General features: G+C 43.3%; 1 protein-coding gene across 1 annotated transcript in view; it reads right to left on the bottom strand.

Moving 5' to 3' along the window:
• Positions 1-2,831: 2,831 nt before the first annotated feature.
• Positions 2,832-24,702, bottom strand: part of cd27 (CD27 molecule) — a 36,340-nt gene continuing 14,469 nt past the window's right edge. Inside the window, exons 4-8 of the mRNA XM_034173653.1 lie at positions 18,072-18,224; positions 5,184-5,252; positions 4,982-5,089; positions 3,037-3,140; positions 2,832-2,939 (exon numbers count right to left, since the gene is read on the bottom strand). Of these exons, the coding sequence (XP_034029544.1) occupies positions 2,832-2,939; positions 3,037-3,140; positions 4,982-5,089; positions 5,184-5,252; positions 18,072-18,224 (542 nt within the window). The remainder of the gene's footprint in view (positions 2,940-3,036; positions 3,141-4,981; positions 5,090-5,183; positions 5,253-18,071; positions 18,225-24,702) is intronic.

Genomic DNA, 24,702 nt, shown 5'->3' with positions numbered 1-24,702 from the left:
TAATCAGGTCCCATCTTATCTTAGGGACCTCGTAGTACCATATCACCCCAATAGAGCGCTTCGCTCTCAGACTGCAGGCTTACTTGTAGTTCCTAGGGTTTGTAAGAGTAGAATGGGAGGCAGAGCCTTCAGCTTTCAGGCTCCTCTCCTGTGGAACCAGCTCCCAATTCAGATCAGGGAGACAGACACCCTCTCTACTTTTAAGATTAGGCTTAAAACTTTCCTTTTTGCTAAAGCTTATAGTTAGGGCTGGATCAGGTGACCCTGAACCATCTCTTAGTTATGCTGCTATAGACGTAGACTGCTGGGGGGTTCCCATGATGCACTATTTCTTTCTCTTTTTGCTCTGTATGCACCACTCTGCATTTAATCATTAGTGATCGATCTCTGCTCCCCTCCACAGCATGTCTTTTTCCTGGTTCTCTCCCTCAGCCCCAACCAGTCCCAGCAGAAGACTGCCCCTCCCTGAGCCTGGTTCTGCTGGAGGTTTCTTCCTGTTAAAAGGGAGTTTTTCCTTCCCACTGTAGCCAAGTGCTTGCTCACAGGGGGTCGTTTTGACCGTTGGGGTTTTACATAATTATTGTATGGCCTTGCCTTACAATATAAAGCGCCTTGGGGCAACTGTTTGTTGTGATTTGGCGCTATATAAAAAAAAATTGATTGATTGATTGATCATGTGTCAAGCCAAGTTATGTTACGGTGTAACATATGTCACATGTCATAGAATCCAATGGATATCGACATTGTTTGACCTTTACCTTGCAGACCAAGCATTCAACACAGTCAAAACTATTCCATTTATTAATCCTATTAGTTCAGCCAGTAATTGCACCACTTTTTTTTATTATTTACCAAAATTGGAGCAACTTTAACTTTTGAGTCCTGTACAGACTGAACTTGACCTTTGTCACCATTTTTGCTGTTTTTACCCCATAAGATTCAGTCATAGGCTTTAGACTATACCATTTTGGAATATTTATGATCCGACAAATAATGTGGTATTGTTCTCAATATTGGGCAGCACAGTGGCTTAGTGGTTTACACTGTTGCCTCACAGCAAGAAGGTCATGGCATCAATTTCCACCTGTGGCCTTTCAGTGTGGAGTTTGCATTTTCTCTCCAGGTGCTCTGGCTTCCTCTCGCATCCAGAGGCATGCAGGTTAGGTGTGCATGCAGGTGTGAATGTGTTTGTTTGTCTATATGTGGCCCTGTGATGGACTGGTGTCCTGTCCAAGGTGTATCCCGCTTCACGCCCTATGACTGCTAGTATAGCCTCCACTCCAGCACCCCCCACCTTCCCTGACCCTTAATAAGTGAAGTGCGCAACGCATCTGTGCATGCGTGGGTCAAACGGGGGCAAAAATTCCAACTACCAAACTCACACCGCTCCCACTGAATTTCGTATACAGTAGCATTAGCGGACTGTAAAAGTTAAGGCTTACAGGTTTGTTTCAAAGGCTTTAAGCCTTAAGCGACACATACAATAATGACAGGGACGCATTGTGCTGTTTTCAAATGCTCGAATGGAATTTATAGCCTTGAAAATTGGCTGAAAACACAAATTGCAAAGCTCCGCCGAGTCCACACAAAGACAAAGAAGAAGAAATGTGGTTGTAAACCTCCGTTCATTCTACACAATTTCCTCACAGAAAAGAAATATCCAGAAGGATGTAAAAGACGGACTAAAATTGTAAGTTTCTTGCACACATTTATTTTGTCAATATCCTGAAACTGTGCCGAATTATAATGTGGTTGATGACGCCGTTTTCGTGCATCGGCTTATGCATGTAATGTCGCACCATGAATGACGTGGTGCGTAATATTGTAAAATTGACATGTTCTATAAACAAACTACATGCATGCACATATCATTGTATGTCTGTCAACTTATCAAAACAAACGTGACACCAAAGAGGTTATATGTGAGACCCACCTTCCTTGTAGTCATTACGAAGCCGGCGGAGTAGCGATTTCTCATCCCTGCTTAGCAAATATTCTGCAATATCCACAGTTTCAGGACTTCGTCTAACCATCTGTCAGTTGCCTTCAAGGGGTCAGAAATTTGTTTGTCTCCAACTATCAACAAGTACTGGTCTTTTTCGACAGCAGCGCTCTCTTCCTCCTTTGTCGGCACCAATGGTAGTTTCTGTAACGATGCAGCACACGCAAGCACAACCAGCTCTTCTTTCCATTTCTGTCCACTGCCGTACGTAGTCCTGGTTGTAACAGGCAATCCGTGGAGCTTACAAAAACACTTTAAATCGTCAACTTTCCAGTGGTTGAAATGATCCAAATCACAGCACTCCTCGCTGCTTTCCGCCGTCATAGCATGTGGGTTGGTAGCTGAAAAATTTAGCCTACCCATAATGCACCGCGCTGCCCGAAATGTGCACTTCTCTTAGGTTGAAGATGAGTGAGTGAGTGAGTTTTCAACATGATTGGAACATGTTTTAATTTTGACCCCTGTGTAATCTTTCATTTGAGCCTGACCTGGCCGCCTATTGAAAATTTAGGTGGCCAATTGTTTTTTTGTTTTGTTTTTTTTTTTCCTTTCAAAATTTCTAAGTAGTATTTGTGCCAAATTTGGTGCTTCTATCACCATTTGCAGGATTTCAGTTATCTGCTGCACTAAGAGTGATGATAATTCTTTAAGACACAGCTCCCACAATCTATACAAATGTAAATGTAAAAATGTGAAACATCTATAACTTTTGGGTACCATAGTGCATACTGTATAGCCAACCTGCTGCACATGCTGTCACAGGTTTGTAGTCTTTTTTTTTCCTTCTGTCTTTCTGTGTGCTTTGGGGAACTTTTCTCATCGTAACACCTCAGATGTTGCAGATATTTTCTCTCCACATCAGACCCCAAACATACATCTTACGTTTTGTGTTGGTCAGCACGGCTGCCAGGACGTGGTTCCATTTGCCACTGATGTTCTATAAAACAATGAAATGTTACACATCCATCTGTGTCACGATGATCCAAGGTCCTGCTCAACAGCTGTCCGTATGTTGTTTTTTTTTTAAATCAGACAATTGGTTGGTCACATTTCCCGCACATTTCCTGGATTGGAGTGGAGACGTTCTCTTCCTCAGTGTGTGGTGATCCTGGTACAGTCTTTTCTGGCAAAAAGTAACCTGAGCAACAACAAAATGTGAAAATGTTTCAACATTTAGCGTAGAGACAAGTTCATAAACAAAAAAAATACTCCTAATATATATATTCCTCAAAAAAAGAAAGGAACACTTTTTAATCAGAGTATAGCATCAAGTCAGTTCAACTTCTGGGATGTTGATGTGATCAGTTAAGTAGCAGAGTGGGTTTGTTAATCAGTTTCAGCTGTTTTGGTGATAATGAAATTAGCAACAGGTGCACTGGAGGGGCAACCATGAGACAACACCCAAAACAGGAATGGTTTTGCAGGTGGAGGCTACTGACATTTTTCCCCTCATGTTTTCTGACTGATTTTCACTAGTTTTGCATTTGGCTACGGTCAGTGTCACTACTGGTATCATAGTGCAGTACCCGGACCCTACAGAGGATGCACAGGTAGTCCAACTCCTCTGGGATGGCACGTCAATACAAGCCATTGCCAGAAGGTTTGCTGCGTCTCTTAGCATAGTCTCAAGAGCATGGAGGAGATTCCAGGAGGCAGGCAGTTACTTTAGGAGAGATGGACAGGGCTGTAGAAGGTCCTTAACCCATCAGCAGGACCTGTATCTGCTGCTTTGTACAAGGAGAAACAGGACGAGCGCTGCCAGAGCCCTACAACATGACCTCCAGCAGGCCACTGGTGTGAATGTCTCTGACCAAACAATCAGAAACAGACTTCATGAGGGTGGCCTGGGGGCCCGACATCCTGTACTGGGCCCTGTGCTCACTGTCTGGCACCGTGGAGGTCAACTGGCAATGCCATAGAGCTTCAGAATTGGCAGGTCCACCACTGGCGCCCTGTGCTTTTCACAGATGAGAGCACATTCAACCTGAGCACATGTGACATACGTGAAAGGTCTGGAGACATCATGGAGAACATTATGCTGCCTGCATCATCATTCAGCATGACCGGTTTGGTGGTGGGTCATTGATGGTCTGGGGAGGCATAATCCTGGAAGGACACACAGACCTCTACAGGCTAAATAACTGCACCCGGACTGCTCTTAGGTAACGAGATGAAATACTTGGACCCACTGTCAGACCCTACGCTGGTGCAGCGGTGGGTCTTGGCTTCTTTCTAGTGCATGACAATGCCTGGCCTAATGTGGTGAGAGTATGCAGGCAGTTTCTGGAGGATAAAGGAATTGATACCACTGACTGGCCCTCATGCTCGCCTGACCTAAATCCAATAGAACACCTCTAGGACATTATGTTTCGGTCCATCAGACATCACCAGGTTGCACCTCAGACTGTCCAGGAGCTAAGTGATGCCCTGGTCCAGATCTGGGAAGAGAGACACCACCTGCCATCTCATTAGGTGATGTCAGGCATGCATACATGCAAATGGGGGGGGTGCATGCAAACTACTGAGAACCATTTTGAGTTGCTGAAATGAAATTTTGGCACTATGGATAAGTCTGCTGCATCATTTTTTTTGCTTTGGTTTTTAGGGTGTCTTCTGAAGTCATCTGACTTCATTTCCATGAAATGATCTGGCATCCTTTTGTTACTCAGTCCATATCAGCAATGATATCAGCATAATTTTCCCCCTTGAAGATCTGATGTGTTTTCAAAATGTTCCTTTAATTTTTTTGGAGCATTGTATATATAATAAATAATGTCCCCTGTGGCCGTGGTGCACAGAAGCTCCTTTCTATTTAAAGAGACATCACACAAACAAGTCATTAATGTATAACATCTCTTTTCATGGCACCTAATGACCTGCTTGAGGATGTTTAATAGACCTGTTCACAAGCATAAAATGCATGTTTTTCATTATAATGTTGCTGCTGGTTTTTTTCCTTTTGAACAACGATCTACTAACCATGCTTGGATCTGATCCAGCGCAGAAACGACTTCAGCTTGGTTACTAAAATGAGTGCTATTCCAGCACACAGGAGAGCAGTTATCACCAGGAACCAAGTCGTATTATCTGTGACAAAATGAGAGGCATGTTTTGGCACATTTACATGAGCACTTATTTCTTCGTGTTGGTTTTTCTAACAGGCACTGTGTCATTTCTTTACCTGTCACTGGTTCAAGAGCTGTTGTTCCTGTGAGTATGCAGAATGTGGGGAGTGTATCCTTTTTGAAGACTGAAAAGGAGGAAACAACACGGTCAGAGCTATAAGGAAGCATGCTCAACCGTGACATCACTCGAAAAAGTAATTCAGTGGATTTGTACATATCACAGTAAGAAACAGCTATACTGACAATATAATCTCTCGGTATAAGGAGTGATCTGAGTCAACCCTGTCTCCATGCATAGATGATGATTCATTAGATTTGATATGTTTTTGGTTTTTATTTTCATTTATTTTTATATATTTCTTGAATGTATTTTTGATTTACTTTATTTGTAAATCTGTTGAACCCCAGGAAGAGTAGCTGCAGCTTTGCGCAGCTAATGTGGATCCAAACAAACAGTAAACAATAAATAATAAACCTTGGCCAGGTCCTCTAACTCTTCCTGGGGGATCCCTCTGCATTCACAAGCCTGCTGGGAGATGTAATCCCTTCAGAGTGTCCTGGGTCTATCCCGGCAGACCTTCCTCATGAGATGACCAAAGGGGCATCTGCTGCTTTAACAATGGAGGCTATGAACAAGGTCCACTCCAACTCCATGTCCCTGACCTCACTCAGAAAATAGGAAAAGTGCCTTCAGAGGTGTGAATTAAAGGAGGCTTGGAGAGGATCATTTAACTTTTTCAGGTTGGTTTAGTGGCTACCCTGCCATCTGACTCTACTCATCACCAGGTGGTAGTCAGTTGACAACACTGCCCCTCTCTTCAGCCCAGTGTCCAAGATATATCATCACAGGTGATGACACAATTCCCAAACTGATTATCGATCTTTGACCTTTGAGCTTGGGTAGGCTTAGGATTGTAGCAGAGAAGGAAGCTTGGGCAGTAGTGCTACTCAGACCTGGTCTCCTCCTTGGCCTCTTTGGGGGCTGCCTCCACCTCCTTGGTCTTGGCCTCGTCGTTTTCAGAATGGTTTTCCTTATTTGCTTTTGCCTCTGAAAATGGCGAGGCTAAGACCAATAATGAGGTGGAGGCAGCCCCCAAGGAGGCCAAGGAGGAGACCTAGAATGCTCTAGTATCAAGTGTATTTGGCACTAGTACTAAGTGGACACCCTTGTGCTTGAATAAGGTGTCTGTGATGGACAGTCCATGACCAGTAGTCCAGCAACAATACACCACTCAGTTTCAGATCACTGTGGCCTTTCCTCCCAGTTACCCCCCTCCATGTTGTCCTTCATTGCCAAAGTGAGCATTGAAGGCCCCCCAGTGCAACTAAGAAGTCACCAGCAGGAAGTTTTAGCAGAAACCCACACAGAGTTTCCAAGGAGGCTGGTGTTAGAAGTGGTTATTTTACTTAGGATTGTATTCTTAGTTTTCACTCTTATTCTTATTCTTATTTTCCTTTGTTCTCTATTGGAATGTGCATGTTGAACTGGATTTAACCAGTTTTTACCACTTAGGACAAAGAGATTTAGCTTACATTATAAATCATACATGTCCCGCTATTGCACGGGTCTTGGGCAGGGGGTTGGACCTTCCTCGAATGCCCACGGTGACCAATAAGGAAAGGATTTAGCAAAATAAGGTCCACCTCTGTCAGGCCTATGTTGAGTTTTATAAAAACTGTTTGTGTCCATTGTTTGGGGTTCTGAACGAGCAGATCTCGTCTGTGAGAGACGTTCTTCAGGACTCAGGCCTGATATTTTCACTTTGAATAAATTTAAAAGTGCGGAATAGTTCAAGTTTGTACTTTGTGAAGGGCAGTGTTACAGAAAGAGCCGGGAGAAATAACACTGAGTACTCTGAACTGCTGTTTGGTGCATATGTACAAACAACAGACAGATTCCTTTCTGTGACAGGAAATCACATTGAGGCAGACCTCTCATTCACCAGGGAAAACTCAAAAATAATGTTGTTTAGGACTTGTGAGTATCCCCATATCTGCCCAGTTCTGCTCACTCTGGACAACTTCAGAGAAAGAGGGAGTTTGGTTCCAGAGCCAGTGCTGTGGGTGGTGCTGAGCCCAACTGTTTCTAGTGGGTATTGCTCGGCCTTCCACACCATCTCAGTCTCCTTCTCCACGAGAGTGGTGACATTACATATTCCAAGAGACAAGTACCATAACTGAGTGTCAGTCCGTGTGGGCTTACGCCCCTGTTCAGTGCTCATTGTGCAGCGCACCAGACCCTTTATTTTCTCCCTGTGGGTGGTGGGTCCATATTGACACGACCTATTGTTTCTTTGGGCAGAACTTGAACAAACCCCGTGGCTATCAGCATGGCTATAGGCTGGACTTGTGTTACTCATGAAAGGTTCATTTTTTAATCGCCCTTAGTCTGTCGCCTCACCTGGGACAGATTTCCCATTGGAAGGCTCTACTAAGAGCTGAACACCTGAAAACACAGCTCCCAGGATCACTGGAACTCACAAACCTCTCCACCACGTTAAGGTGTTCATTCAGGGATGGGTAAAAACATTAAAAATATTCACAGGACAAAAAAGGATGAGATAAAAGAAACCATCTCTTCAAGGCACTCGTGTACTTGAACATATACTTGACCTCAATTCTAATTAACACCTCTCAAATATGCAATATACAACCCCAATTCCAATGAAGTTGGAACATTGTGTAAAATGTAAATAAACACAGTATACAATGATTTGCAAATCCTCTTCAACCTGTATTCAAATCAAATCAATTTTATTTATATAGCACCAAATCACAACAACAGTTGCCCCAAGGCACTTTATATTGCAAGGCAAAAGCCATACAATAATTACAGAAAAACCCCAATGGTCAAAACGACCCCCTATGAGCAAGCACTTGGCGACAGTGGGAAGGAAAAACTCCCTTTTAACAGGAAGAAACCTCCAGCAGAACCAGGCTCAGGGAGGGGCAGTCTTCTGCTGGGACTGGTTGGGGCTGAGGGGAGAGAATCAGGAAAAAGATGCTGTGGAGGGGAGCAGAGATCAATCACTAATGATTAAATGCAGAGTGGTGCATACAGAGCAAAAAGAGAAAGAAACACTCATGGGACGCATCATGGGAAACCCCCCAGCAGTCTAAGTCTATAGCAGCATAACTAAGGGATGGTTCAGGGTTACCTGATCCAGCCCTAACTATAAGCTTTAGCAAAAAGGAAAGTTTTAAGCCTAATCTTAAAAGTAGAGAGGGTGTCTGTCTCCCTGATCCGAATTTGGAGCTGGTTCCACAGGAGAGGAGCCTGAAAGCTGAAGGCTCTGCCTCCCATTCTACTCTTAAAAACCGTAGGAACTACAAGTAAGCCTGCAGTCTGAGAGCGAAGCGCTCTATTGGGGTGATATGGTACTATGAGGTCCCTAAGATAAGATGGGACCTGATTATTCAAAACCTTATAAGTAAGAAGAAGAATTTTAAATTCTATTCTAGAAATAACAGGAAGCCAATGAAGAGAGGCCAATATGGGTGAAATATGCTCTCTCCTGCTAGTCCCCGTCAGTACTCTAGCTGCAGCATTTGGAATTAACTGAAGGCTTTTCAGGGAACTTTTAGGACAACCTGATAATAATGAATTACAATAGTCCAGCCTAGAGGAAAGAAATGCATGAATTAGTTTTTCAGCATCACTCTGAGACAAGACCTTTCTAATTTTAGAGATATTGCGCAAATGTAAAAAAGCAGTCCTACATATTTGCTTAATATGCGCATTGAAGGACATATCCTGATCAAAAATGACTCCAAGATTTCTCACAGTATTACTAGAGGTCAGGGTAATGCCATCCAGGGTAAGGATCTGGTTAGACATCATGTTTCTAAGATTTGTGGGGCCAAGTACAATAACTTCAGTTTTATCTGAATTTAAAAGCAGGAAATTAGAGGTCATCCATGTCTTTATGTCTGTAAGACATTCCTGCAGTTTAACTAATTGGTGTGTGTCCTCTGGCTTCATGGATAGATAAAGCTGGGTATCATCTGCGTAACAATGAAAATTCAAGCAATGCTTTCTAATAATACTGCCTAAGGGAAGCATGTATAAAGTGAATAAAATTGGTCCTAGCACAGAACCTTGTGGAACTCCATAATTAACCTTAGTCTGTGAAGAAGACTCCCCATTTACATGAACAAATTGTAATCTACACTCAACAAAAATATAAATGCAACACTTTTGGTTTTGCTCCCATTTTGTATGAGATGAACTCAAAGATCTAAAACTTTTTCCACATACACAATATCACCATTTCCCTCAAATATTGTTCACAAACCAGTCTAAATCTGTGATAGTGAGCACTTCTTTGCTGAGATAATCCATCCCACCTCACAGGTGTGCCATATCAAGATGCTGATTAGACACCATGATTAGTGCACAGGTGTGCCTTAGACTGTCCACAATAAAAGGCCACTCTGAAAGGTGCAGTTTTATCACACAGCACAATGCCACAGATGTCGCAAGATTTGAGGGAGCGTGCAATTGGCATGCTGACAGCAGGAATGTCAACCAGAGCTGTTGCTCATGTATTGAATGTTCATTTCTCTACCATAAGCTGTCTCCAAAGGCATTTCAGAGAATTTAGCAGTACATCCAACCAGCATCACAACCGCAGACCACGTGTAACCACACCAGCCCAGGACCTCCACATCCAGCATGTTCACCTCCAAGATCGTCTGAGACCAGCCACTCGGACAGCTGCTGAAACAATCGGTTTGCATAACCAAAGAATTTCTGCACAAACTGTCAGAAACCTTCTCAGGGAAGCTCATCTGCATGCTCGTCGTCCTCATCGGGGTCTCGACCTGACTCCAGTTCGTCGTCGTAGCCGACTTGAGTGGGCAAATGCTTACATTCGCTGGCATTTGGCACGTTGGAGAGGTGTTCGCTTCACGGATGAATCCCGGTTCACACTGTCCAGGGCAGATGGCAGACAGTGTGTGTGGCGTCGTGTGGGTGAGCGGTTTTCTGATGTCAATGTTGTGGATCGAGTGGCCCATGGTGGTGGTGGGGTTATGGTATGGGCAGGCGTCTGTTATGGATGAAGAACACAGGTGCATTTTATTGATGGCATTTTGAATGCACAGAGATACCGTGACGAGATCCTGAGGCCCATTGTTGTGCCAATCCAAGAACATCACCTCATGTTGCAGCAGGATAATGCACAGCCCCATGTTGCAAGGATCTATACACAATTCTTGAAAGCTGAAAATCATCATCACTAATCATGGTGTCTAATCAGCATCTTGGTATGGCACACCTGTGAGGTGGGATGGATTTTCTCAGCAAAGGAGAAGTGCTCACTATCACAGATATAGATTGGTTTCTGAACAATATTTGAGGGAAATGATGATATTGTGTATGTGGAAAAAGTTTTAGATCTTTGAGTTCATCTCATACAAAATGGGAGCAAAACCAAAAGTGTTGCGTTTATATTTTTGTTGAGTGTATTAGATAAATATGATTCAAACCACCACAGCGCAGTGCCTTTAATACCTATGGAATGATCTAATCTCTGTAATAAAATTTTATGGCCAACAGTATCAAAAGCAGCACTGAGGTCTAACAGGACAAGCACAGAGATGAGTCCACTGTCTGAGGCCATAAGAAGATCATTTGTAACCTTCACTAATGCTGTTTTTGTACTATGATGAATTCTGAAACCTGACTGAAACTCTTCAAATAGACCATTCCTCTGCAGATGATCAGTTAGCTGTTTTACAACTACCCTTTCAAGAATTTTTGAGAGAAAAGGAAGGTTGGAGATTGGCCTATAATTAGCTAAGATAGCTGGGTCAAGTGATGGCTTTTTAAGTAATGGTTTAATTACTGCCACCTTAAAAGCCTGTGGTACATAGCCAACTAATAAAGATAGATTGATCATATTTAAGATCGAAGCATTAATTAATGGTAGGGCTTCCTTGAGCAGCCTGGTAGGAATGGGGTCTAATAGACATGTTAATGGTTTGGAGGAAGTAACTAATGAAAATAACTCAGACAGAACAATCGGAGAGAAAGAGTCTAACCAAATACCAGCATTACTGAAAGCAGTCGAACATAAAGATATGTCTTTGAGATGGCTATGAGTAATTTTTTCTCTAATAGTTAAAATTTTATTAGCAAAGAAAATCATGAAGTCATTACTAGTTAAAGTTAAAGGAATACTCGGCTCAATAGAGCTCTGACTCTTTGTCAGCCTGGCTACAGTGCTGAAAAGAAACCTGGGGTTGTTCTTATTTTCTTCAATAAGTGATGAGTATTAAGATGCCCTAGCTTTACGGAGGCTTTTTTATAGAGCAACAGACTCTTTTTCCAGGCTAAGTGAAGATCTTCTAAATTAGTGAGACGCCATTTCCTCTGCAACTTACAGGTTATCTGCTTTAAGCTGCGAGTTTGTGAGTTATACCACGGAGTCAGGCACTTCTGATTTAAGGCTGTCTTTTTCAGAGGAGCTACAGCATCCAAAGTTGTGCTCAGTGAGGATGTAAAACTATTGACGAGATAATCTATCTCACTCACAGAGTTTAGGTAGCTACTCTGCACTGTGTTGGTATATGGCATTGGAGAACATAACAAAGAAGGAATCATATCCTTAAACCTAGTTACAGCGCTTTCCGAAAGACTTCTACTTTAATGAAACTTATTCCCCACTGCTGGGTAGTCCATTAAAGTAAATGTAAATGTTATTAAGAAATGATCAGACAGAAGGGGGTTTTCAGGGAATACTGTTAAGTCTTCAATTTCCATACCATAAGTCAAAACAAGATCTAAAGTATGATTAAAGTGGTGCGTGGACTCATTTACATTTTGAGAAAAGCCAGTTGAGTCTAATAATAGATTAAATGCAGTGTTGAGGCTGTCATTCTCAGCATCTATGTGGATGTTAAAATTGCCCACTATAATTATCTTATCTGAGCTAAGCACTAAGTCAGACAAAAGGTCTGAAAATTCACAGAGAAACTCACAGTAATGACCAGGTGGACGATAGATAACAACAAATAAAACTGGTTTTGGGGACTTCCAGTTTGGATGGACAAGACTAAGAGTCAAGCTTTCAAATGAATTAAAGCTCTGTCTGGGTTTTTGATTAATTAATAAGCTGGAGTGGAAGATTGCTGCTAATCCTCCATCTCGGCCCATGCTACGAGCATTCTGGCAGTTAGTGTGACTCAGGGGTGTTGACTCATTTAAACTAACATATTCATCCTGCTGTAACCAGGTTTCTGTAAAGCAGAATAAATCAATATGTTGATCAATTATTATATCATTTACTAACAGGGACTTAGAAGAGAGAGACCTAATGTTTAATAGACCACATTTAACTGTTTTAGTCTGTGGTGCAGTTGAAGGTGCTATATTATTTTTTCTTTTTGAATTTTTATGCTTAAATAGATTTTTGCTGGTTATTGGTTGTCTGGGAGCAGGCACCGTCTCTACGGGGATGGGGTATTTGGGGGATGGCAGGGGGAGAGAAGCTGCAGAGAGGTGTGTAAGACTACAACTCTGCTTCCTGGTCCCAACCCTGCGTAGTCATGGTTTGGAGGGTTTAATAAAATTGGCCAGATTTCTAGAAATGAGAGCTGCTCCATCCAAAGTGGGATGGATGCCGTCTCTCCTAACAAGACCAGGTTTTCCCCAGAAGCTTTGCCAATTATCTATGAAGCCCACCTCATTTTTTTGGACACCACTCAGACAGCCAGCAATTCAAGGAGAACATGCGGCTAAACATGTCACTCCCGGTCCGATTAGGGAGGGGCCCAGAGAAAACTACAGAGTCCGACATTGTTTTTGCAAAGTTACACACTGATTCAATATTAATTTTAGTGACCTCTGATTGGCGTAACTGGGTGTCATTACTGCCGACGTGAATTACAATCTTACCGAATTTACGCTTAGCCTTAGCCAGCAGTTTCAAATTTCCTTCAATGTTGCCTGCTCTGGCCCCCGGAAGACAATTGACTATGGTTGCTGGTGTCGCTAACTTCACATTTCTCAAAACAGAGTCGCCAATAACCAGAGTTTGATCCTTGGCGGGTATGTCGCCGAGTGGGGAAAAACGGTTAGAGATGTGAACGGGTTGGTGGTGGCTTCTGTTTAGAACTGCGTTTCCTCCTCACAGTCACCCAGCCGGCCTGCTTTCCCAGCTGCTTGAGATCTGCTGGGGGGCAGCTAACGGCGGCTAAGCTACCTTGGTCCGCACCGACTACAGGGGCCTGGCTAGCTGTAGGATTTTCCAAGGTGCTGAGTCGAGTCTCCAATTCGCCCAGCCTGGCCTCCAAAGCTACGAATAAGCTACACTTATTACAAGTACCATTACTGCTAAAGGCGGCCGAGGAAAAACTAAACATTTCACACCCAGAGCAGAGAAGTGCGGGAGAGACAGGAGAAGCCACCATGCTAAATCAGCTAAGAGCTAGTAGCTGCGCTAAGCTAGCGGATTCCTAAAAACACACAAAGTGAATAATGTGTAAATAATTTAGAGGTGATTCAGTGTGCTTTACCCTTACCAAAAAGTAGTATATGCAAGTATGTTTCAAGTATACTTCTAGTTTACTTTTTATATACTTATCAGTAGTATTTTTTGGTAAGGGTAGTTAAGGCACGTGAAGATTACACTGTGAAACAAATCGTTATCTAGTTATCTAGATCAATCTAACTACGCAGATTAAACAGCTAACAGATACAGCAAAACACTGCTGTGCTCTGGAACAGGAAGTGATACAATACCACAGTGGGAGCCAACCACCAGTAGAGACCCTATAGTAGAGTAGTATAGTAGTAATAGTATTCAACTGAATACACCACAAAAACAAGATATTTAATGTTCAAACTGATAAACTTTATTGTTTTTTGTGCAAATATTTGCTAATTTTGAAATGGATGCCTGCAACACATTTCAAAAAAGTTGGAACGGGGCAACAAAAGACTTGGAAAGTTGATGAATGCTCAAAGAATACCTAATTGGAATCAGATGATTGTCATGATTGGGTAAAAGCAGCATCCCCAAATGGCTCAGCTGTTCACAAGCAAAGATGGCCCAAGGATCACCACTTTGTGAACAACTGCGTGACAAAATAGTCCAACAGTTTAAAAAGAAAGTTTCTCAACGTACAATTGCAAGGAATTTAGGGATTCCATCATCTACAGTCCATAATATAATCAGAAGATTCAGAAAATCCACAGAACTTTCTATATGTAAGCAGCAAGACCAAAAACCAACATTGAATGTCCGTGACCTTCGATCCCTCAGGCGGCACTGCATTAAAAACCGACATCATTGTGTAAAGGATCTTACTGCGTGGGTTCAGGAACACTTCAGAAAACCATTGTCAGTTAACACAGTTCGTCGCTACATCTACAAGTGCAAGTTAAAACTCTACCATGCAAAGCGAAAGCCATACATCAACAACATCCAGAAATGCCCTTGTCTTCTCTGGGCCCGAGCTCATTTGAAATGAACAGACGCAAAATGGACAAGTGTGCTGTGGTCTGATGAATCCACATTTCAAATTGTTTTTGGAAATCATGGATATCTTGTCCTCCAGACAAAAGAGGAAAAAGACCATCTAGATTGTTACCAGCGCAAAGTTCAAAAGCAGCATCTGTGATTGTGTGGGGGGGGTGTTAGTGCCCATGGCATGGGCAATTTACACATCTGTGAAGGCACCATCAATGCTGAAAGGTACATCCAGGTTTTGGAGCAACACATGCTGCCATCCAAGCAACGTCTTTTTCAGGTACGTCCCTGCTTATTTCAGCAAGACAATGCCAAGCCACATTCTGCATGTGTTACAACAGCGTGGCTTCATAGTAAAAGAGTGCAGGTACTAGACTGGCCTGCCTGCAGTCCAGATCTGTCGCCCATTGAAAATGTGTGGCGCATTATGAAGCACAAAATACAACAACGGAGACCCTGGACTGTTGAACAACTGAAGTCACATCAAGCAAGAATGGGAAAGAATTCCACCTATGAAGCTTCAACAATTAGTGTCTTCAGTTCCAAAAATGCTTATTGAGTGTTGTTAGAAGGAAAGATGATGTAACACAGTGGTAAACATACCACTGTCCCAGCTTTTTTGAAACGTGTTGCAGGCATCCATTTGAAAATGAGCAAATATTTGCACAAAAACAATAAAGTTTATCAGTTTGAACATTAAACATCTTGTCTTTGTGGTATATTCAATTGAATATAGGTTAAAGAGGATTTGCAAATCATTATATTCTGTTTTTATTTACATTTTACACAACGTCCCAACTTCACTGGAATTGGGGTTGTATATGGTAAATGGACTGCATTTGTATAGCTCTTTTCCATCTGCATCAGACTCTCAGAGCGCTTTCCAATTATGCCTCACATTCACCCATTCCCACAAACACCCTGATGTCAGGGTGCTGCCATGCAAGGTGCTCACTACACACCGGGAGCAACATGGGGATAAAGGACCTTGTCCAAGGGCCCTTAGTGATTTTCCGGTCAGGTTGGGGTTTGAACTGACAATCCTCTGGTCTCAAGCCCAACGCTTAACCACTAGACCATCACTTCCACATCACCTATATCATGCATCATTTAATGGGCAAACACAGCAATAAAGACCTGAAAATTGTGCCTTTTTAAAACACATCACCTCAGCATCTATGAGCACTTTATGTCTACAAACTTTGAGATCTGTTTAAAAGGCACAAGGTGACCTCTATTACCACATCCAAAGTAGCTGTGTGCAGTATGACCCCTTAAAATGGCAAAGTTGAAAATAATGCTTTTACTGACCTCCAGTGGCTGATATGCGACTTGTGCATGGTGATGTGGTGTGAAAAACCCCACAGTGGCATTGCTGTGATCAGAAAATGCAAACAGAGGAGACTAACTCACAGCTTCATAGTGAAGTGGAGCACAGAGAGATTTTCACACAGCAAAACAGATCCAATCTAGGCTTGCATCTTCTATAGCAAAATGTCACTGAAATTTCCCACCTTCTTAAGAAAATGCTCCTCAGTTCCACTCCACCATGAAGCTATTTAAGTAGTGATGCAACAGTTAAAAGCTGCACAATGCACAGTTCCTCCAGTCACAGCCACAGAAGCCTATAACACCTTCAGAGCCATCATGGCTGCCTTGGTGGTTTTCCTCACTAGTCTCCTTTTCCATGTTTTGAAAACTGCCTCCTCCAGACAGATTTACCACACAGTACCACACTATTTGCATTTCTTAATAAGTGATGTAAATGAAGTCCAAGACACATTCAGTGACTTAGAAAAAAGAAAATTGGCTGTAAAATTACAATTTAGTTGTGTTATACTTAAGGTTATGTAATATGTATACAGGTCATTGTTTTGGCTGTTATATTTTTATTTTATTTATGTCATGCTGTAGAGATCAGTTTTCACTGTGAGTGAAATTTTAATATAAAGAATCCTGAACTATGTTTTTCAAATATAATGTCAATGCAAAATTCAGATGTGTAACTGCAACACTCTTATTTTTCATGAGCTGAATAAGAACTAAAACATTTTCTATACACACAAAAGACCTATTTCTCTCAAATATTGTTCACACATCTGTCTAAATCTGTGTTAGTGAACACTTCTCCTTTGCTGAGATAATCCATCCCACCGCTCAGGTGTGGCATATCAAGATGCTGATTCAACAGCATGATTAATGCATAGGTGTGCCTTAGGCTGGCCACAATAAAAGGCCACTCTGAAATGTGCAGTTTTGTTTCATGGGGAGCAGGGGGTTTCAGAAAACCATTCAGTATCTGGTGTGAACATTATTTGCCTCATGTAGTGCAACATATCTCCTTCTGTCAGGTTGTTGATTGTGGCCTGTGGCATATTGGTCCACTCCTCTTCAATGGCTGTGCGAAGTTGCTGGATAATGGCAGGAACTGACACACACTGTCGCATACACCGATCCAGAGCATCCAAAACATGCTCAACGGGTGGCATTTCCAGTGGGTATGCTGGCCATGCAAGAACTGGGATGTTTTCAGCTTCCAGAAATTGTGTACAGATCCATGGAACACAGGGCCGTGCATTATCATGCTGCAACATGAGGTGATGGTCGTGGATGAGCAGCACAACAATGGGCCTCAGGATCTCATCATGGTATCTCTGTGCATTCAAAATGCCATTGATAAAATGCACCTGTGTTTGTTGTCTATAACACACGGCTGCCCATACCATAACCCCACTGCCACCATGGGCCACTCGATCCACAATGTTGACGTCAGCAAACTGCTCACCCACACGATGGAACACACGCTGTCTGCATGTCTGCCCTGAACAGTAAAAACCAGGATTCATCCATAAAGAAACCATCTCGCTAACGTGCCAGACGCCATCGAATGTGAGCATTTGCACACTCACGTCGGTTACGACGATACCCTGGAGTCAGGTTGAGACCCCGATGAGGACAACAAGCATTCAATTCACTGGCAACAGCTCTGGTGGACATTCCTGCAGTCAGCATGCCAATTGCACACTCCCTCAAAACTTGCAACATCTGTGGCATTAATGATGATTAATGATAAAACTGCACATTTCAGAGTGGCCTTTTATTGTGGCCAGCCTAAGGCACACCTGTGCAATAGTCATGCTGTCGAATCAGCATCTTGATATGTCACACCTGAGAGGTGGGATGGATTATCTCAGCAAAGGAGAAGTGCTCACTAACAGATTTAGACAGCTTTGTGAACAATATCTGAGGGAAACAGATTTTTTTTTGTGTGTATGGAAAATACTTAAGCTCTTTGAGTTCAGCTCATGAAAAATGGGAGCAAAACAAAAGCGCTGAATTTATATATATATATATATATATATATATATATATATATATATATATATATATATATATATATATATATATATATATATATATATATATATATATATATATATATATAAACAGATTTTTTTTTAATCATACCTGTAGTGAGTGGAGGAGTTGTAGCTTTGCGGGTGGTGGTGGTCAGTACGGGTGTGCACCATGTGCACTGCTGGTCTGTGCATGTGTAGCCAGGCTTACACCTACACACGGCGTTATGAGTGGTGTTACAGTAAGACTCGTACTCCATGTTTTCTGTAATGAAAACACGCAGCAGTCATGATAACATACACAGAAACACGACATGAATCAGACTGAGAAATGACTCGACCTGGGCTTGTCAGGGAACGATTCTGGTTTTAACTCATTGTGACGCTTATATTTTCACGTTAATACCACTTCTTTAGATGTACCAGTCACAAGTATGGACGTGTCACAGGGGCCTTATATATATATATATATATATATATATATATATATATATATATATATATATATATATATATATATATATATTGTTGCGTCTGTCAGTTGCATGTGTAGTTGTGCTGTGTTTTGCCGTGCTTTTTTCTTTTCATCATGCCATTACTGTGTTTTGGTTTTTTGCACGTGTGTTTTTGCATGTCTTGATTTTCTGAATGAAGTGTACGTGTGATAGTAATTGGGCTCCACCCTTATTGCCCCATGAACTTCTACCATTGGCCAATGTGGCCCACAGAATGGGTTAAAAGCGCGGAGGGTGTGGCGGGGGGCACGCGCATGAGAGGAAACCTGACGCAGGTGCGGACACGGACACGGACACGGACACGGACACGGACACGGACACGGACACGGACACGGACACGGACACGGACACGGACACGGACACGGACGCGGACGGCGAGAGACACGTACATGGCCCGCTAAACAGTTAAGAGAGGGACGTGCCCCAGACTGCTTGTGTGCGTGCGTGCGCACCTGTTATAGATTGTGTGGCCCTCAGCCCCTCCTTCTGATCTGTGCAGCTGACTGTGTGGAGGTACGGAGGAAGAGAGACGCGGATCGCGGCCGGAGTAGCAGGAGACGGAGAGCTCCAAGTGCATGGGCAGCACCCACGGAGAATAGCGGAGGTCGGACCTGAGCCCGGACCATTCGGACGTTGCGGAGTATTGCCAAAAAAAGAGGGATAATCTTTCAGCTCCTCACTGTCCCCACCCAGTTTTATGCAGAAGTTTTTTTTTTTTTTGAAGAGAAACAAGATCTTTGATTTTATTCTTTTTGACTGAGGCTTTGGGTTTTTCTTTCTTTTTATTTTTTTGGTTCCGGACGTTTTATATGGACTTTTCCTAGTTTTAGTCAAATTTATATAATATTGCCAATATTAGCCTGGGCTCTTTCTTAGGAGTTGCACTTGGTGATAAAAGGACCCCGATTGGGGACATTTTCTTTGGTGTTGTCAGCAGGATCACCAGTGCTACTGCTAAGAAATGGACCCAGCTCAACCAGGCCCCAGTGCAGCTATTAATGCAAATTTTATGATGCCATGGTTCATGGGGGCGGCATGGATTCCAAAATTCAATGGGGAAGCTGCGAAATTTGCGGACTGGAGAGCCCAGGTGGAAGCAATGTTGAGGGCGCAAGGTTTAAATTCACAGCAGCAGGCAGATTTCCTCTTGGGAGCCTTGGAAGGGGAAGCCAAGCAGGAGTTAATGCTGGGGTTAAGGTATTGGCTTTTTTGCAAAACCTTTACGCCAAGCCTGCCACAAAAGCAAAATTACGTGTAATTTTTTTTTAAACTGTAAACAGAGGGCTGGTGAGTCAATTAACACTTTTATTTTGCGCCTCCGCGAGGTGTTTTCTAGGTGGCAAGATGCTGATATAGACAGGACCGGGGAGGAGGATGACTTGCTTTTGGATCAGTTTATGGTTGGTCTCCTTAACGGGCCACTTAAACAGGAACTTGGTCACCAAATGCGGCGTAGAGATGATATGACTTTTAAAATTGCTTGTAAAGAGGCTCACGCCCTGGAGAAAGAGCTTGAGGATGAGGTGTTAGTGTCAAATCGTGTCGCAGCCTATGCTCCATCTAGGCCAATCACCTTTGACAACGAGAAATTAAGGGAAAAGATACATTCGGAGTTGAGGGAGGAGTTGTGGGGGGAGTTAAGGAAGGAGATTAAAGAGCAATTAAAGGTTATGTCATCTGCAATAGTAGAGGATATTAAAGCTCAGCTCCGAGTTCCGTCTTCAGCCCCATCGCAAATGGGACGTCCACGAGCAGGGACCTCTTCTTACAAGTGGGATGAACAAGGGAGACCCATCTGTCGAAGCTGTGGCACTGTTGGGTATGTAGAGCGCCACTGCTCTCAGATCTACCAGGCTGCAGGATTTTTAGCCACCCCTGCAGCTGAGGGCCAAGCAGTGGGGGCGGTTGTTTCAGAGCCCAAAGCACACTTCATACAGGCCCCAGAACCTGTTGCAGCAACAGACCCTGAGTCAAAGATGGTCCTGGTTGGTGAGTGTCCTGGTGTTTGTTAAAGTGAATAATTGTACAATCCCTTTTATACTTGATACGGGTTCACAAGTATCTTTGAGTCAGGCTTTGTTTAAGAAATATATGGAAGGGATGAAATTGACTAGCCCTGCAGAGGTCCCTTGGCTAACCCTGCAGGCTGCTAATGGTTTACAGATTCCATATATTGGCTGTGATTGTAAATTGTGTGGTCGGAGGAGTTGACATCTATGGAAAGGGAGTTATTATCGTGGAAGATGGATGTCTTGGACCGGAGAAGGGATCCTTCAAGATCTTTGGTCTTCGCTTACTCAGGGTAACCACCCTGGGCTAGCAGCCTTCAAAACCACTCTCCCTTCAGCTGAAGGGAAGGTGTGGACCAAAGCTTTTACTGAGTGCCAGCGGATTGCCATCAGTGGGCCCCGACCTACAGTGGACGGGGTTGCCAGACTGCCACGCCAGTTGCCCGTGACAGTCCCTCCATACACGGAGATGGTGTTATGGACACAGGTAAATGATATTCCTACTAACTGTACTGTTATTGAAACTCTCCCAAGCAGTGACGGGGAGTGGCTGGTTGGGCGGACTTTGGCTACTGTAAAAGATAGATGAGTACCCTGCCAGCTTTGCAATCCCAATCCTTACCCAGTAGAGGTGCCTCAGCGACTACCGTTGGCCCAAGTCACCGAAGTGGACCCGGTGGCGATTCAGGGGGAGCAGGACCTTGTGCTGAATAGTGTGGCCCCTGATGTTATAGAGGTGGCAGTAAGGCGCGTGGCTGATATAGCTGGGACACAGAATGACTTGCATTCAGTCATGTCTTTGCAGGGGAGTGGTTTGACTGAAGTACAGCAACAGGAGGTGACTGAATTGTTACTTCCCTGGAGGTCGATGTTTGCATGCCACAAGGAGGCTTTTGGACGCACGGGAGTGGTCAAGCATCAGATCCCCACGGGCACAGCTCCGCCAAGCCGGGAGTGCTATAGACCGGTGCCCCCGAGCTTGTACACAGAATTGAGGTCCTTGATGAAGAATATGCTGGAGAGTGGAGTAGTACAGGAAACCTCCAGCCCATGGGCGGCACCTATTGTCTTGGTAAGGAAAAAAGATGGCTCCTGGCGATTTTTGTCGACAATCAATCAATCAACTTTTTTCTTATATAGCGCCAAATCACAACAAACAGTTGCCCCAAGGCGCTCCATATTGCAAGGCAAGGCCATACAATAACCATGAAAAACCCCAACGGTCAAAACGACCCCCTATGAGCAAGCACTTGGCCACAGTGGGAAGGAAAAACTCCCTTTTAACAGGAAGAAACCTCCAGCAGAACCAGGCTCAGGGAGGGGCAGTCTTCTGCTGAGACTGGTTGGGGCTGAGGGAAAGAACCAGGAGAAAGACATGCCAAGAAGGGGGGCAGAGATCGATCACTAATGATTAAATGCAGAGTGATGCACACGGAGCAAAAAAAGAAAGAAACAGTGCATCATGGGAACCCCCCCACAGTCTACGTCTAAAGCAACATAACCAAGGGATGGTCCAGGGTCACCTGATCCAGCCCTAACTATAAGCCTTAGCGAAAAGGAAAGTTTTAAGCCTAATCTTAAAAGTAGAGAGGGTATCTGTCTCCCTGATCTGAATTGGGAGCTGGTTCCACAGGAGAGGAGCCTGAAAGCTGAAGGCTCTGCCTCCCATTCTACTCATACAAACCCTAGGAACTACAAGTAAGCCCGCAGTCTGAGAGCGAAGCGCTCTAATGGGGTAATATGGTACTACGAGGTCCCTAAGATAAGATGGGACCTGATTATTCAAAACCTTATAAGTAAGAAGAAGAATTTTAAATTCTATTCTAGAATTAACAGGAAGCCAATGAAGAGAGGCCAACACGGGTGAGATATGCTCTCTCCTGCTAGTCCTCGTCAGTACTCTAGCTGCAGCATTCTGAACCAACTGAAGGCTTTTTAGGGAACTTTTAGGACAACCTGATAATAATGAATTACAATAGTCCAGCCTAGAGGAAATAAATGCATGAATTAGTTTTTCAGCATCACTCTGAGACAAGACCTTTCTGATTATAGAGATATTGCGTAAATGCAAAAAGGCAGTCCTACATATTTGTTTAATATGCGCTTTGAATGACATATCCTGATCAAAAATAACTCCAAGATTTCTCACAGTATTACTAGAGATCAGGGAAATGCCATCCAGAGTAACGATCTGGTTAGACACCATGCTTCTAAGATTTGTGGGGCCAAGTACAATAACTTCAGTTTTATCTGAGTTTAAAAGCAGGAAATTAGAGGTCATCCATGTCTTTATGTCTGTAAGACAATCCTGCAGTTTAGCTAATTGGTGTGTATCCTCTGGCTTCATGGATAGATAAAGCTGGGTATCATCAGCGTAACAATGAAAATTTAAGCAATACCGTCTAATAATACTGCCCAAGGGAAGCATGTATAAAGTGAATAAAATTGGTCCTAGCACAGAACCTTGTGGAACTCCATAATTAACTTTAGTCTGTGAAGAAGATTCCCCATTTACATGAACAAACTGTAATCTATTAGACAAATATGATTCAAACCACCGCAACGCAGTGCCTTTAATACCTATGACATGCTCTAATCTCTGTAATAAAATTTTATGGTCAACAGTATCAAAAGCAGCACTGAGGTCCAACAGAACAAGCACAGAGATAAGTCCACTGTCCGAAGCCATAAGAAGATCATTTGTAACCTTCACTAATGCTGTTTCTGTACTATGATGAATTCTAAAACCTGACTGAAACTCTTCAAATAGACCAGTCCTCTGCAGGTGATCAGTTAGCTGTTTTACAACTACCCTCTCAAGAATCTTTGAGAGAAAAGGAAGGTTGGAGATTGGCCTATAATTAGCTAAGATAGCTGGGTCAAGTGATGGCTTTTTAAGTAAAGGTTTAATTACTGCCACCTTAAAGGCCTGTGGTACATAACCAACTAACAAAGATAGATTCTTCATATTTAAGATTGAAGCATTAAATAATGGTAGGACTTCCTTGAGCAGCCTGGCAGGAATGGGGTCTAATAAGCATGTTGATGGTTTGGATGAAGTAACTAATGAAAATAACTCAGACAGAACAATCGGAGAGAAAGAGTCTAACCAAATACCGGCATCACTGAAAGCAGCCAAAGATAACGATACATCTTACATCAGAAGTACATCAGAAGTTGAATGCACTGAACCACAAGGATGCTTATCCCCTCCCCCGCATTGAGGAGTCATTAACAGGGTTAAAAGCAGCCAGGTGGTATTCCACGTTGGATTTGGCAAGTGGTTATTGGCAAGTTGAGGTAGATCCAGCTGACCAGGAGAAGACTGCTTTTACCACGCCTTTCGGTCTTTATGAATTTGACAGGATGCCATTTGGGCTATGTAATGCACCTGCGACCTTCCAGAGGTTTATGCAGCGGTGTTTAGGCCATATGGTAAATGAATTTTTGCTCATTTATTTAGATGACATTGTGGTGGTCTCCCCTGATTTTGACAGCCATCTGCATCACCTGGAGGAGGTTTTTGCAAAGCTGCAAGAACATGGGTTGAAGCTGCAGCCTCGGAAGTGTTGCCTCTTCCAGAGGAGTGTGAAATACCTGGGGCATGTGATCAGTGAGGAGGGAGTGGCTACAGACACAGCAAAAACGGAGGTGGTGAAGGACTGGCCTGTTCCTAAGACAGCAAAACAGGTGAAGTCATTCCTTGGGTTTGCTGGGTACTATCGCCACTTGATACCAAACTTTTCTAGGATCACTCTGCCTCTTGACGCCTTGACCCATGGTACTGCTCAAGATCATACAGCTTCAGTTGCCTGGTCGGAAGAATGCCAGCAGGCTTTTGATAAGCTGAAGGGGGCGCTAGTAAGTGCACCAATTCTGGCATATGTAGATTTTTCTCAACCTTTTCGTCTTTACACGGATGCCAGCTTTGAGGGCCTAGGAGCAGTACTTGCACAGGTACAGGACGGGAAGGAGAGGGTGACTGCCTACGCAAGCCGCAGTCTCCAATCAACGGAGTGTAACAACCAAAACTATAGTTCGTTTAAGCTAGAGCTGTTGGCATTGAAGTGGGCGGTCACAGAGAAATTTAAAGATTATTTGTATGGTGCAGAATTCAGTCTTTACTGATAATAACCCTCTGGTACACCTGGGTACAGCCCGTTTGGGTGCAGTGGAACAGAGGTGGGTAGCTCAGTTGGCTAACTTTAAGTATACCTTA

The sequence above is a fragment of the Thalassophryne amazonica genome, chromosome 7 (assembly GCF_902500255.1).
Source record: "Thalassophryne amazonica chromosome 7, fThaAma1.1, whole genome shotgun sequence".
Lineage (NCBI taxonomy): Eukaryota > Metazoa > Chordata > Actinopteri > Batrachoidiformes > Batrachoididae > Thalassophryne > Thalassophryne amazonica.
This window is presented reverse-complemented; position numbering and strand designations above follow the sequence as displayed.